A 13650-nucleotide genomic window follows, 5' to 3' on the forward strand; every position below is an offset into this window, starting at 1 on the left:
GCCCATTTGCTGAGCTTGTCCAGGTCAGCCTGGATCACCCGCCGATCTTCTGGTGTGGATGCTTTGCCCCAAAGTTTGGTGTCATCGGCGAACTTGGCCAGTCCACTCCTGACTCCAATGAACTGGAGAAAACCCAGTTTGCCTTTCATCCTGAACCCTGTACTCCACCTTTCCACCCACTGCCTAGGCCAAACTCTTTCATGTTTGAATCTGCTTTGATTCCTCCTATATTCACACTGCAACCAAACACTTTCAGTCCTTTCTCTATCATCACTGGCCCCTCATTCCTTTCTTTCCTACTTCTTAAACTGTGCTGTGTGCCTCAGCAGACACTCATGACTGGTCCCAAAATGAATCCCTCCTTGTTACCCTCAACACTTGCTTCTAAAATTCAGATGCTGGCTCAAGTTTCTCTCCTTCTGCTCATCCTATTAAACTTTCTACTTCTTTCTCGACTCTCTCTCTCTTTTTTACCAAGTTCAAACTCCTGGGGATTAATCTGGTTCTACTGGACTCAAGGGTAAGACTCCCATTAGGGCTGGATTTCACCCCGGCACTGAACTGTGGGTTACACCCTGCGATACACCTTGTGCTCTGTGTATCACAACACTCCTCTCCCTTCCCTGACCTCTCTCATTCTTTGCTCTGCCCTAGGCTCCTGGCTTGCTACATCTTCCCTATATTTCTCCAGTTGATTCCTTTGCTTCTGCTTCCATGCTGTCCTGTCAGACTTGGAGCAATGCGCACCAAACATTTTTCCTTCCCTCACTGCCTTCACTCATGAGAAGGAAGACGAATGGTCTAGATCTACTGTCATTTTCATACTTTCAGGGGACCCTTAAAATGCTCCTGCTTGCCAAGGGTATTGTGCCTGGCAGGAAAATGTTTTAATGGAAGCCTGCTGTTATAAATGTCATGTCTGGGAAATGAATATATAAAATAGCACCCCATCACATCTATGGCAAGTAAGCTTGGGCTCATAAAGTTTAGACATATACATAATAGGGTCATTTTCAGGATCCCCTGAAAGTATGGATATGACAGCTGATCCAGATCATTCATCTTCAGTACACCTCATAGTATTTATATAATATAAGCTTTTGTGAGCCCAAGCTCATTCCCCATAGATATGATGGGGTGCTATTTTTATATATTCATCTCCCAGGCCCGACATAGACGAATAGATAGATAGATTGATCCATCCATCTCTATCTGTCTATCTATATACATGGATACACACACATACACACAAATCTAAGATATCTATCTATCTATCTATCTATCATTAGCTCTCAGAATTAGTCTACAAGGTTCAATTCTACCCTGTATGTTGCCTGCCTTGGATATTGTCAACTTTAAAGCTACAAAGTAGCAGCTCTCTTTAGTTCATTGCTTGCTAACATCTTGCTGCAGGAATCAGGATCCCAGAGTTAGGCCTGTAAAACTATAGGCTTCCAGAAGTCTCAAGATCCAATCGACTGCAAACTTTGTGAAAAACTGCAGCAGGTTGTGTCATCCTAATGAATACAGTATGCAGCTTTGCAAAGTCAGGAATTTTATACAGGGAATACTGGTTTTTAATCACCTAATTGCCAGCAAAAATTCAGAGATATATATTTTCTTTTTTTGTGTGTGTGGAGAAAGCATATTTTTGTGAGATCTTTGACTGTGTATATTACTCCTTGGTCCCCAGATAAATTCCACATAAAGAAAAACCTCTATTCAAGTCCTTCAATTGAAAAAAAAGCAACCAAACGACCTTTTACATAAACTGACAGCATTTCCCCAGCTGAAAGCAGGTTGATTTTTCTGCAAATGGCTAGCATTTTGTCCTTAAAACAGGTATTGTTAAACTAGGTGATGCATACCTATTTGCAAAAGGGAAAGCCATTATCTTCCAGTAAAGCAGCTTTTAGAGCTGAAAAAAGCTGCAAACACCTATGTCAAAACAGGAGGAGCAAGTGCAAGTAGGCTGCTTGCTAGATTTCCCCATTGGGGCCAATAGGGTGCTCTGTTTCAGGTGGGTGCGTGGACTATTGCAAATGGTCCTTTGTGGAAACCCATCAGATGCACCAGCCAATGGCTTCTTACCTGAAATGAAGTGGTTGGGTGTATGTTAAGACGGGCCTGATTCCAGTGCTGCCCCTTATTCCCACTTAAGGACCATAATGGGTTTTCTATCGTTGTCTGACCCTTTAGCCGCAGGTAAACATTCAAGCTTCCTTAAAAAATAAAACAAGACAAAAAAGGAATGGCATTAATTGGCTTGGTTCTTTCATGCAGTTACATTAATAATGGCTGAACAACCAGAACTGGGTGAAATGAGGGCTCTTTCCCCACCCAGTCCCTTGTATGCTATGACAAAGCACACATCGCTTTCCCGGGTAATAGGTTAGCATGTAGCTCTGATCACTCACCATTTGGCCTGGTGGGCCCCTGGCTCCAGCCACCTGAGGCCAGCTGCTTACCACCTCTTCAAAAGGTTTGGACTCTTTCAACCTGCCCGAATCAAAGACCACTGCAGCTGCCAGAGAGTACCTGGGATAAATTTTACAATCTTTGCACTCTCCTATGCCTGAGAAAGAGCGTGTGCCCAAAAGCTTAAGAATAAAGACTCTTTTTTTGCAACTATTTAATAAAAGATGTCACCTTTACCATGAATTCTGATTGAAAATGAACTAACTGCTCCAGGATGCACTGTTCACAGGGCACAAGCAGGGGATGCCAGGGTAGGCATTGCCACAGCAGGGTCTGCAACAGGGCAGGCTTCCCCAAAGAAAGGAAGCCAGGGATTTCAGCAGGGCCCTCTCATCTGAGTGCAGGCAAGGCAGCTCTGATCCCATCATCCAGTCAGTGATAGGCAGTGCTAACCAGTCTTTAGGCCTCAATGGCAGAGCCTGTCCTGTTCATTCTTAAACAGGGTGATCCCAGTCCCTGGTAATCTGGATCTCCCCTATTTCTTGGGTGTATGGGATGCTCTTTCTCCTGTGAGGTAGGGCTTTGTGAGCAGTACATTGCTTTGTGGACTAAGGTCCAAAATCAAGGGCAGAAGAGGCACTTTTCAGAAGGAAAAGTCAGGAATATAACAGCTCCTGTCCCTACCTGATGGCTGAGTTAACATTGCTCAGGGAAGCAGGAAGATACAAAGAAAGGGGTTTGGGTAAGCACAGCTCTGCTGTGACTTCAATGTCAAAATTATGACCTCTGACACCTGCATGGGTTGATCTGCATTTCCCTCACACCAGGGCATGCCTCGAGTGAAAAGGGCTTGGGGTAAATCTGGTTTCCTTAGGTCCTGGGAACAATCAGAGTTTTTGAAGGTCAAACTAATCCTGTGAGGTCAGGAAGTTCTGCTTAATGAAGCATAGAAAAGCCCGTTCCCTTGTGCTGAGAAGCAATACAAGGTCTTTCTCCTCAGCTGAATGCTATTTCCAAGGCAGACATTCTCTGCAACCACTTACAGCCTGCCCTTGCACCTTCAAACCCCTCTACCGCACCACTCCCTGGTGTCTGTTTTGCCAGCTCCACCTTAGGAGATGCATGTGAAGCACTTACTGCTTGCAGCACCAAGTGAGAAAAAAAAAATCACCAGCTTCATCTGGCAAGATGTGAAAGTTCACAGAGTTTAGAAGCTCTGTTCACGGTTGCTTTTTGTTCCATGCATGGTTTTGCCACAATCCCTGTAGGCTGGAGATGTCCTTTGCAGACAACTCTCTTTATGATGATGATGATGATGACGATGATGTAAGTCTTCATGTTTACCTTAATTTGAACAAGTTCAAAGCTCTCAAAGACAGGTCATCACTATGGACAGCAAGAGCATGGTCTCTGGGAAGCCCTACAGAAAACCTTTCTCCTGATGGGTTCATTATTTTAAATCTTGAGCCCCTACCCAAGCAGAGGGGAAACGTATGGAAGATCATAAATCATACAAAATGAGGGTGGGAAGGGAGCTCAGGAGGTCACATCTAGTACAACCTCCTGCTCAAAAAAGGACCAGCCCCAACTAGATCATCCCAGCCAAACCTTTGTTGAGCCGGGCCTTAAATACCTCCAAGGACGGAGAGTCCACCACCTCTCTGGATAACCTGTTTCAGTGCTTCACCACCCTCAATCTCTGAAGTCTAACTAAAATCATTCTCCTGTCCTATTTGCTTTCTTCCTTTTGGTTTTGCTTTATTTCTCTCCATATCTCCTCTTCTGCACTAGTCCTGGGTGCACAAATAGCAGGGACTAGATGATCCTCAGAGGTCCTTTCTAAGCCTATAAGGAAGAGAACCAGGCTCAACTGAGTTGTCAAATTGTACCAAAGGTCTTTGGATGAGTGTAGTGGTAATAAAGCTGGGTCCATGGCAGACCCCTGAAGAACAGACTTAGGGAGAGACAGAAGGAAGAACAAAGGTGATGCGTCAACTGACCAAGAAGAGAGGGAGGTAGTAGGTAGCATAGTCCAGAAGACTGGAGGTGAAGGGGAAGGGGAAAGTCAAGGGACAGCCAGAGGAGATGGATGGTCTAAAAGACAGTTTCTTGAGGGAAAAATGGTGTGAGGTTGCAGGAGACAGACGGGTGGGATAATAAGCAGGGACTGGAACATGGGAGCGGACAAGAAAGGAGAAATGGATTCCTATCCCCATGCTAAGCAGAACTGAAGGAAGAGAGGAAGATATTGTGTGGACTCAGGATAAACAGACACACTGCAGAGTCCTTCCAAACTACTGGAGATAAAATAGGATTAAGTTTGCCAACCTCTGTCTAACCACGGTTTGGGCTTAATTTATCATGCATTTAAAGAGAGCTATTACGTATAGCTTGGTAAAGAGCTAAGAACATATCAAATGGCAAAAAATTCATGAACATTCTGGTTACATGTATTATTTGGGGCCCCTGACTGGGCACCACAGGATGACTAAATAGTAATCCCTGTGAGAAAGGTATGTGATGACATCATGTCTTGAGGACACAGGGAAGAGACCTGGGAGTCATCGTGGACAGTCTGCTAAAAATATCAGCTCAGTGTTCAGCACCCATCCAAAGTCAAGCAAAATGTTAGGAATTATTAAGAAAGAAATTATGAACAAAATAGAAAGTGTCATGATTCTCCTTTAAAAATCCATGGTGTGTCCACACCATGATTACCATGTCCAGTTCTTGACCCACACTCAAAACCGGTATAGAAGACCTAGAGAAGGTACAGAAACAGTCAACAAGGGTGATGTGTGTTATGGAGGGGCATTCATATGAGGAGAGGCTGATGAGGCCAGGTCTATTCTGTTTAGAAAACAGATGCTTGAAGAGGGGGTGTAATAAGGGTTTACAAAATACTAAACGATGAAGAAAAAGTGAAAAGGGAATCATTATTTACTATCTCTCACACTCCAAGATTAGGAGTCATAACATGAAACTACTAGGTAGGAAGTTTAAAACTAACAAAAGGAAGTTCCTTTCATATAGCACGGAATGGAAGTGTGGATCTCTTTGCCACAGGATGTGGTGGAAGGTGACAGTTTAGCCAGAATGAAAAAAGGGACTGGACACACTGGGCATGCCTACACATTCATTAATGTGCTTTAGGTAATGTGCATTAAATCTAGCACCTCCATTGCAAGGTACTAGAAAAAGGCACAATAGCATAATTTAATAAAATAAAACGAGCTGTTTAGCTAAAGAGCACTTTTCTGTGATGCTTTAATGCACATTAAAATAGACTAATGCACATTAAAGTGGACATGTAGACGTGGCCATTCTTGGAGGAAAGGTGCATCAGTAGCTATGGAGCATGGGAGTGAGGGGTAGGTACATCCTCTGAATCAGAATTTCCTAGGCCTTAAATGCCCAAGGCTGCAACGGGGAGAGGAAAAGGGGAGAAACCCTGGTCAGACCCAGAAGGCATACAAGAAACTATAACTCATTTCCAAAATGATAACCTTTTATTAGACCAACTGGAAAATAGCAAGAAAATTGTCCTTTTCTCCAGTTGGTCTAAAAAAGGTATCATTTTGGAACCGAGAGTTGGTTTTTTGTATGTGTTTTTGTTTCAGACCAGCACAGCTACCAAGTACACCCCTGGTCAGACCCAATTCATTCTCCATTTCAGCATTCGCTCTCTGCCACCATGTGATGCAGGAGATTGGACAAGTTGGACCTATGGTCTAACCCAGTAAATGGCAGCTCGTATGCCAAAGGTAAAGATCATTCACAGCAGAACCTACTTTTTTCCATCATGTCGCTGTGCTTAGATTAATGGCAAGATGCCTACACATGGGGAGCATTTGTACTCAAAATAATAAATAAGCATTACTTTAGCACATACTCACAGGCATTCTCGATCAATCTATCTGGCAGCCTCTTGAGTCTACTTATGCATGCATGCCTGCTCTAGTCTCAAATGTATATGCAAATTTGACAGAATCAACCTGCAACAAACACCTACTATTGAAATTAATAATGTGCTATTCATCATAGCTGGGCAGGACCTGTGGCCAGCTGCAAACTCATTTGGGATGGGGCGGAGAGGAGGAATAATGCCAACACACAGTGTATATTTCTTTTACACAGGAAATTCTGGCCTTTCATGAAAGTATACATGCCCTGTAAATTGGGGGCAATTCTGATCAACAGTAAAATAAGCAATTAAGGGAACTGCTAGCAGATAAAAAGAATTACCATGGGGGAGGTAGCAAATTTGGACACACAAGTAAATCAGGTTATTTTTTTGTATGGCTTCACAACAGCCAACCTCCTTCTGAGTGGATCTGTTAATTACTGCAGCAGCCTTCTGGTTGCATTTGGACCATTGCTCTCTCTTTTCCTGAAATAACGGTTTTCATGGGGCCTTCTTTCATCTGGAGCCTTTTCTTTTTTTTTCCAGCAGATGATTCTCTAATGATAAGCACAATTAGTCTTCCTAAAGTGGCAATTAGAAATTCTGCTTCTTGGACAGCAGGAAGAGAAATGCAGATTGATAGCAAAAGAAACAACGTCCATACTAAAGAGACTGCAGCCTCTTCTGATCTCTTGGAAAAGGTTCACTGAGCACAGAGATGCTTAGCCACTTGGTCCCCCAGTGACTCTGCACTGTACCGAGACACCACAGTGAATCTAGCAGACTAGAAATAAGGGAACTACACTGAGCCTTGAGAAAGCCTCTTGGGGTTTACCCCCGCTAGCACTCCTTGGTTGGATGGTTTGTGCCACTCTGTTACTCCAGGCATAAAGGCATGAAAATTTTATAGCAGCTCCCCTTGAAAAGTGATTATCACCCTCAGCTGCTACGGGCTTTGTCAGGAATTGGAGTTACAGGGGCTCAGCACCAAAAAGTATAAAATCTAGTCTAGCTAACATATGTAGAGCCAACACAGCCCTTGAAGAGCCTTCTGTCTCCTATGTACTTCTCAGGGAAGTTGGTGAGACCCCAGCTGGAGTACCGTGCCCAGTTCTGGGTGCTGCACTTCAAAAAAGATGTTGAAAATCTTGAAAGGGTGCAGAGAAGGGCCACGAGGATTATTAAAGGCCTGGAAGACAAACCTTATGAAGAAAGACCGAGGGATCTGGGGCTGTTCAGCCTGGGGAAGAGAAGGCTGAGAGGGGATTTGGTGGCCATCTATAAGTATGTAAAGGGTGAATATCGGGAGCTGGGAGAAAAGCTGTTCGACAAGGAAGGACAAGAAGCAGTGGCCATAAGGGATGGTTTCAGGTTGGATGCAAGAAAGACTTATTTATGTAAGGGTGACTGGAATCTAGACTAGACTTCCCAAAGAGGTGGTGTACTCCCCAACCTTGGAAGTCTTCAAGAGGAAGACTGCACAGACACCTTGGTGGGACCATTTGATCTCAGCAGTATTCCTGCCCTGGTCAGGGGTGTCGGACTCGATGATCTTTTGAGGTCCCTTCCAGCCCTTCATTTCTATGATTTGATGTTCCACGTTGACTCTTTGAAGAACAAGGAAATGCAGAGAAAATGCATTCGCGTCTAACTGGCAGACTGCAAGATGCCAACAGTCCTTGGGTTACTTTGCACGATTTGACAAAAAATGTTTCATATAATTTGCTATTAGAAGCAACATATTTTCCATTGAAGAAAAGCAGCGCATATGCCATCCCCAAATCAAAATGCAGTAGGACTGGGAATTACCTGGCATGTCGAGTGGTACCTTTCTCTAGGGAGTTGTCTTTTGACTTAACATTAGAATGAATCTGGGCATCACAGAGACGCTCTTCATTTCACTACCCTCCACAACAAAATCTTTGTGTTGCTTTAATTTTCACTCCTGAGACACTCGGGGACAGAATAGTAAGAGCTGGAGGTGGTCAGGTTGGAGATGTTTGGTGCAGATCTTTCTCAACACAGTGCAGCTATGAGACTTGCATCCTGATGTCCATTAAACTTACTCAGATTTTTAAAATGGAATGGGTAGGGGAAAGAAAGAAACAAAACCCTACAAGAACAGCCAATGTGTTGTCCTGGGAAACCTCTTCCATTTTACTGGGCCCGTTTAAGACACAAGGGCTAGTATTTCCTAAGACACGAGGGCTAATATTTCCAAAATATCTGAATAACCTCAGGAGACTTAAGTGACTTCTTCAATTATATTTAGGGCCATGCTAGGTGTTCAAATGAAAGCTGGAGAGAAAACAGCTGTAGAGCTGTTACACATTTTCAAGCCCTGGCTTCGAAGCTGATTGGCTCTTTTTATAGCTGGATAGTCATTTTATTGTGCGTGAATTACTTTGCATATGTGGCAGATCTACATTTATTCCACAATTAACCAGTTAATTGTATACTATATGTAATGTGTAGCAGGGGCCTTAGGCTCCTAACTCCATTCTGAAAATTTTGCCCAAGAAGACCAGACAAAATAAACAAATATAGAAGGGCTTCTAGATGCACAGCCCTACAAGCTGATGGTTAATGGTACCCAATGATAGAAGAGGAATGAATGTGAAGGACCTTGTATCTTCTCTGAACCTACTAACCCTTGGTTTCTAAGTCTGACTATGCTGAAATTCTAGTAAACCAATTTTCTTCCAAGGAACTTCCATTTTGCAATGTACTTGGACCCTATACCAGGCAGCTTCTGCGCTCTTTTAAAGAGATGGCTTTCAGCACTGAGGTCCTGGCAGGACCTAGTGTTAGGTCCTGGAAGGATGAGGTTAACAGCTGTAATGTAGCATTTGTGAAGGGAAAAAATGCTGCAAGGAGCTTGGAGTACATGTCAGGGATGGCATCTGATCCCTGAGTGGCACTGCTGGTTTCCAAAAAAACATTGTCGGCAGCTGTCCCTTGATATGAGGATGACAGTCTTCCAATAAAGAGAGAACTCATTGGTGAGTTTGGAGATGACTGCAGAGGCCAATCCAAGATCCAAATATTCAGCTACAGACACGATAAATAGTTTAGCAAGGAGGAAGTGGATACTGATGATGTCAGGTCATAGCTCTTTCCCTTTGTCTCTCATCCATTATCCTGCTCCACAGTGAGGCACGTTTGCTCAAAAAGGGGTAAATTCTACATGTAAAATAAGGCTACAGTATCAGGTGAAGGGTTCTGGCAATTAAATGCATGAATGGTAAGAGTTAATCTGGGTTAACAATCAGATTTTGGCCCCGGCTACACATTACACTTAAGACATGACTAACTAGTTAATCCTGTTCTACTTTGTAACCTGATCACACGTTAAAGCAATTAATGGCATCACAAAACAAGGAATAAGCCACAAAGTTCGTCCAGGAAAAATGTGGTTATTTTCTACCATACCATGAACTGAATGTGTGGCTAGCTATGCCCACTAGGCTGGAAGTCCTTTCAGCTGAGGGGGCTCCCAGCTGCAGGAGCCCAGTACTTGCCGGTGTGGAGGAAGCCCTGGATCATGATCCGAGGCAATAAGGAGTGATGGGATCTGAGGCCAGATCTGTGCTATGGCATGCTTGCGTGGATTATGCATCAGATCCCATTCATGCCTTTACCTGTATGTCTTGCAGAGTCCATTACAGTTGCAGTTTGAAGACTCAATTTCCCATAAAATCCCATTAGGATTGAAAGCAATGATCATTCAAACAGAGCTGCTAGCCCCCAACATATGGGATCATCATTTACAGTAAGCTGAACATGTGGCAATTTTGGTCTATCATACCATGAGAATTGGGGATAAGAAGGGATTTCAGGGAGAGGAGAGAAACATTTAGCTCTGAATTTAATTTCTTTTCTAGCTTTTTTAAAAATCTTTTTGGCTCCACACAGTTTATAAAAAGTAAAAGAAAAAAAAAAGAGAAATGTTGTCAGGGATCTAAAAGTGAGCATGTGATAAAGTGATTTCAAAGTTGTTTAAAAAAAAAAAAGATGTTAAGACGTTAATATTCACTCTTAAACTGACTTGTTTAGCAGTGATTGAGATTACCAGGAGGACAGTGAGTGCTGCTAGGGTGAAACAATATTTTTAGCCTTTGCCAATTGACTTTCAGCAGCAGGAACACAAAAAACAAGGAGTTTACATATTATTGTGCCATCATACAAAATGACTACTTTCAACCAGAGCACCAATATTGGGGAACACTATGTTTGAGCACCCAGGACTGAGGCTGGGGTGTGTTGCAAGAGGGGAAGCATGGTGACTACTGGAGATCAGTGGGGGCAGAGGGAGAGGGAGTGCAATCTTACCTGCCCCTACTCTCTTTGCTCCGGCGGTGTTGCTCATAGTTCCCCACTTTATCCTTCAGCACCACATACCACAAGCAGCTTGCCAGGGATTTACATTACTTTGAATGACTCTCACTATAACTTGGCATGGCCTCCGAGCCCGTCTAGCCAAGTGGCCTCCAGGGTCACCAAAAAAAGGGCCATTATATGCCATGCATTGACAACAAACATGACCAGTTGAATTCACTTGCCTTGTTGAAGGGCTGCATTGTATGGAGAAGTGGGTTCAAAAGTGACCCCAAGCATGTTCCAGACGGCTGGGGTTACCCCTAAATGTGTCAGTTTGGCTACAAACTGAAATCAGCTAGGTGTGGGAAATCTAGTCAAACTTGCCCACATTTCCTATTCACTCCCAGGAGAGGGACTGAGAGAAAGCCCTCACCTGTTATTTATACATTTATATTCTCAACCTACCTGCTGCCACGGTTCAGTGCTGAACTCCTTATCTACCCCATGGGAGACGGGGTTTGATTCCCAGATGTACATATAACTACAGCAGTCGATGCACCAAATGTCCAGACTAAGCCATTCAATAGTCTAAAAGGGGGATGGAAGGTCTGGGCAGTCTGTGGTCCTCCATACTCCTATATAAGCATATGCATTAAAGGGCCTGGTGACCTCTCATGCAGACACCATAATCCAGAAGGATCGATGACTGCCTGCTATATTCTCAGCCAGTATTATTTTTTTGGGGTTTTTTTTTTGCAACAGTACAAAACACATATTGAGAAATGGGCATGATATGACAAGGGCTTTTCAGTATACCCTGGCACTATGTGTTATAAACTGCCTTGAAATGTATCGTTCATATTTCTACAAGGGACCAACCTGCAGCAACCAACTGTGATGTTACTGCAACCATCAGAAGGGAAAGAGACCCTAACTTTAGTGCGAGTTGCACTAGCTTGCCCTGGCCCCCGCCAAAAACCCCAAAAGGCAGGGAATGCAAAACAACAGGATAGTACCAGAAAGTCCGTGAGGCAGTCTCCCTTCTCCACACTTAAAATGGTCCTTTCTCAAAACCATATTCAAAAGCCACACATTCCTTTGAACACCATGCACTCCTCTTAGGCTGTCCACTTCATTGCATGGAGGGGCTGTCTACTGCTTTCAGTGCAGAACAAGCTCATGATGGTGAGTGCGGGGCTGGTAGGTCCTGGCCCTACAGCCTTTTGCCATGACTGGCCTCTTGGTTGTTTTGGCAAGCTCTTGTGTGGCCGCACGCATCCATTTTCCTTTCATGCACCTACATTTCTCCCGTTACTACTCTCAAATGGAAAACGACTCCTCTCTCACCTATGTGCTGTCCGTACATGTGATAGTAGAAGCTAAAACAGTACGCCGTGTTGGTAGCTCCGTAAGGATTTTGAGGCACCACACTGAAAACAGGACTAACAAGTCTGGCCTTTTCTCCTTCCAGCCTGGGGCGCGACGTTTCAATGTACATGTAGAAACCTGGAAGAAGCCCCAAAGGACACTGTTAAATGCGGTTTTGAAAAAATAAATACCCCCTCCCTAAAAAAAACCAACCCAACAAGGGACACCTCCCTCCTCCCTTCCCGATATATGAGCAATACATCAGGGCTGCTAAGAGCTGTGAATAATGTTAGGCATTGCTACGACAGTCAAAAGGTTGGAGAGGTGCTTTTGTTGAGAGTTGAACTACACAAAGTCCCAGTGCGTCCCCATGTGAATGCTTCAAAGAGGTTTTGTGCATCAAGAGTAAAAGCTGTGTTAGCATTTTGTGCTCATGGGCCTATTTAGAGAGAGAAACTAGGAGGTATGCACAAGCAAAGGGGGAAAAAAAATGATTTGCCAGGCTTCAGTCTCAAGGCTGCACTGTGTTTATATAAATAGTGAGAGAAGATATCTTGATGGCATCCTTTCTAAGAAACCATTCCAGCAGCCTTATCCATCATCGTTCCCATGCTCACCCGCAGTGAAAGAACACAGTTCTTATTCATTCTGACACTGGGCTATGTCAGCATTATAGATACCATTTCTTTAATCTCATTTGCTCAATCATTGTAACCAAGCAGAGACAATGCAACTTGCTTTTGTTTCCTAGTGCAAGCTAGGCGCGTGGAATAAAGCAGTGGGAGTGACCGAGTCCTCGCTAAACCCAGTGCTCCAGGTCCGATTCGCAGTGGTCCAGCGCCCACAGATATCAGAGTTCAGCGGATTAGCTAGCTGGAGAGCCAGTCAGATTTATTATGCATCTCAGCAAGGTCCAGACTACAAACGGGGTAAACATTTCAGCTATTAGCGACTAGTTAGTGAGAATTCAAATTATTTAAAGGGACAGCATGCTGGATATAAAAAGCCACAGGGTCTGCTGTAGAGGAGGGATCACCTTTAAAATGATGCTACAAATGGCAGGATCTACAGCATTTAGCCTTGGATATGGATCTGAACTCTTGCAGAGTTTAGGGACTTTCAGATGCTGTTTTCTACTTCACAGATCCTCCCTACTGAATGCCAGAGTTTCCTTTCTAAATTATACTTCAATAGGCTCATCTTAAATACTGCTGAGTGCCATGTAAGGACAGGCAGAGATGAGCGGGACTTTTGAGGTTGGATAAATCCTGAATGGAGCTATTCAGTTCCCCCCTCAACCTGAGGACCTGGCTCCCTACCACAGCAGAAACCTAAGCTAGGTTTTACCTTCTTTGGACCCGGTTCGGTCTGCAATGGGCCCAGTGTTTGGAGTGTATTTTGGGTGTCTGGTGAGAGTGCTTTGTTTCGTCCAGTCAAAATTGTCCGTATCATCTTGGGTGAATAGACAGATGTTATTGTCCTCAAACCCACAGTGAAACTCCCCTGCCAACACAGGAAATGAACATGCATTCAGTGATTGCAACCACTTTATGATTAGCCTTCATAAGTACTAAGGTATAAAACCATTTTAAAGAACAATGGCCATTATTAGCATTCAGAACCTAGAACATATTTTAAAG

At 43.8% G+C, this 13650-nt stretch overlaps 1 protein-coding gene across 2 annotated transcripts in view; it reads right to left on the reverse strand.

Moving 5' to 3' along the window:
* MDGA2 (MAM domain containing glycosylphosphatidylinositol anchor 2) overlaps positions 1-13650 on the reverse strand; it is a 665957-nt gene that overhangs the window by 16552 nt on the left and 635755 nt on the right. For both annotated transcript variants that reach the window (XM_019550984.1, XM_019550983.1), the window contains exons 13-15: positions 13358-13513; positions 11990-12148; positions 2092-2222 (exon numbers count right to left, since the gene is read on the reverse strand). In XM_019550984.1, the coding sequence (XP_019406529.1) occupies positions 2092-2222; positions 11990-12148; positions 13358-13513 (446 nt within the window). The remainder of the gene's footprint in view (positions 1-2091; positions 2223-11989; positions 12149-13357; positions 13514-13650) is intronic.

The sequence above is a fragment of the Crocodylus porosus genome, unplaced genomic scaffold, assembly GCF_001723895.1.
Source record: "Crocodylus porosus isolate Cpor-Errol unplaced genomic scaffold, CroPor_comp1, whole genome shotgun sequence".
NCBI classification, from domain to species: domain Eukaryota; kingdom Metazoa; phylum Chordata; order Crocodylia; family Crocodylidae; genus Crocodylus; species Crocodylus porosus.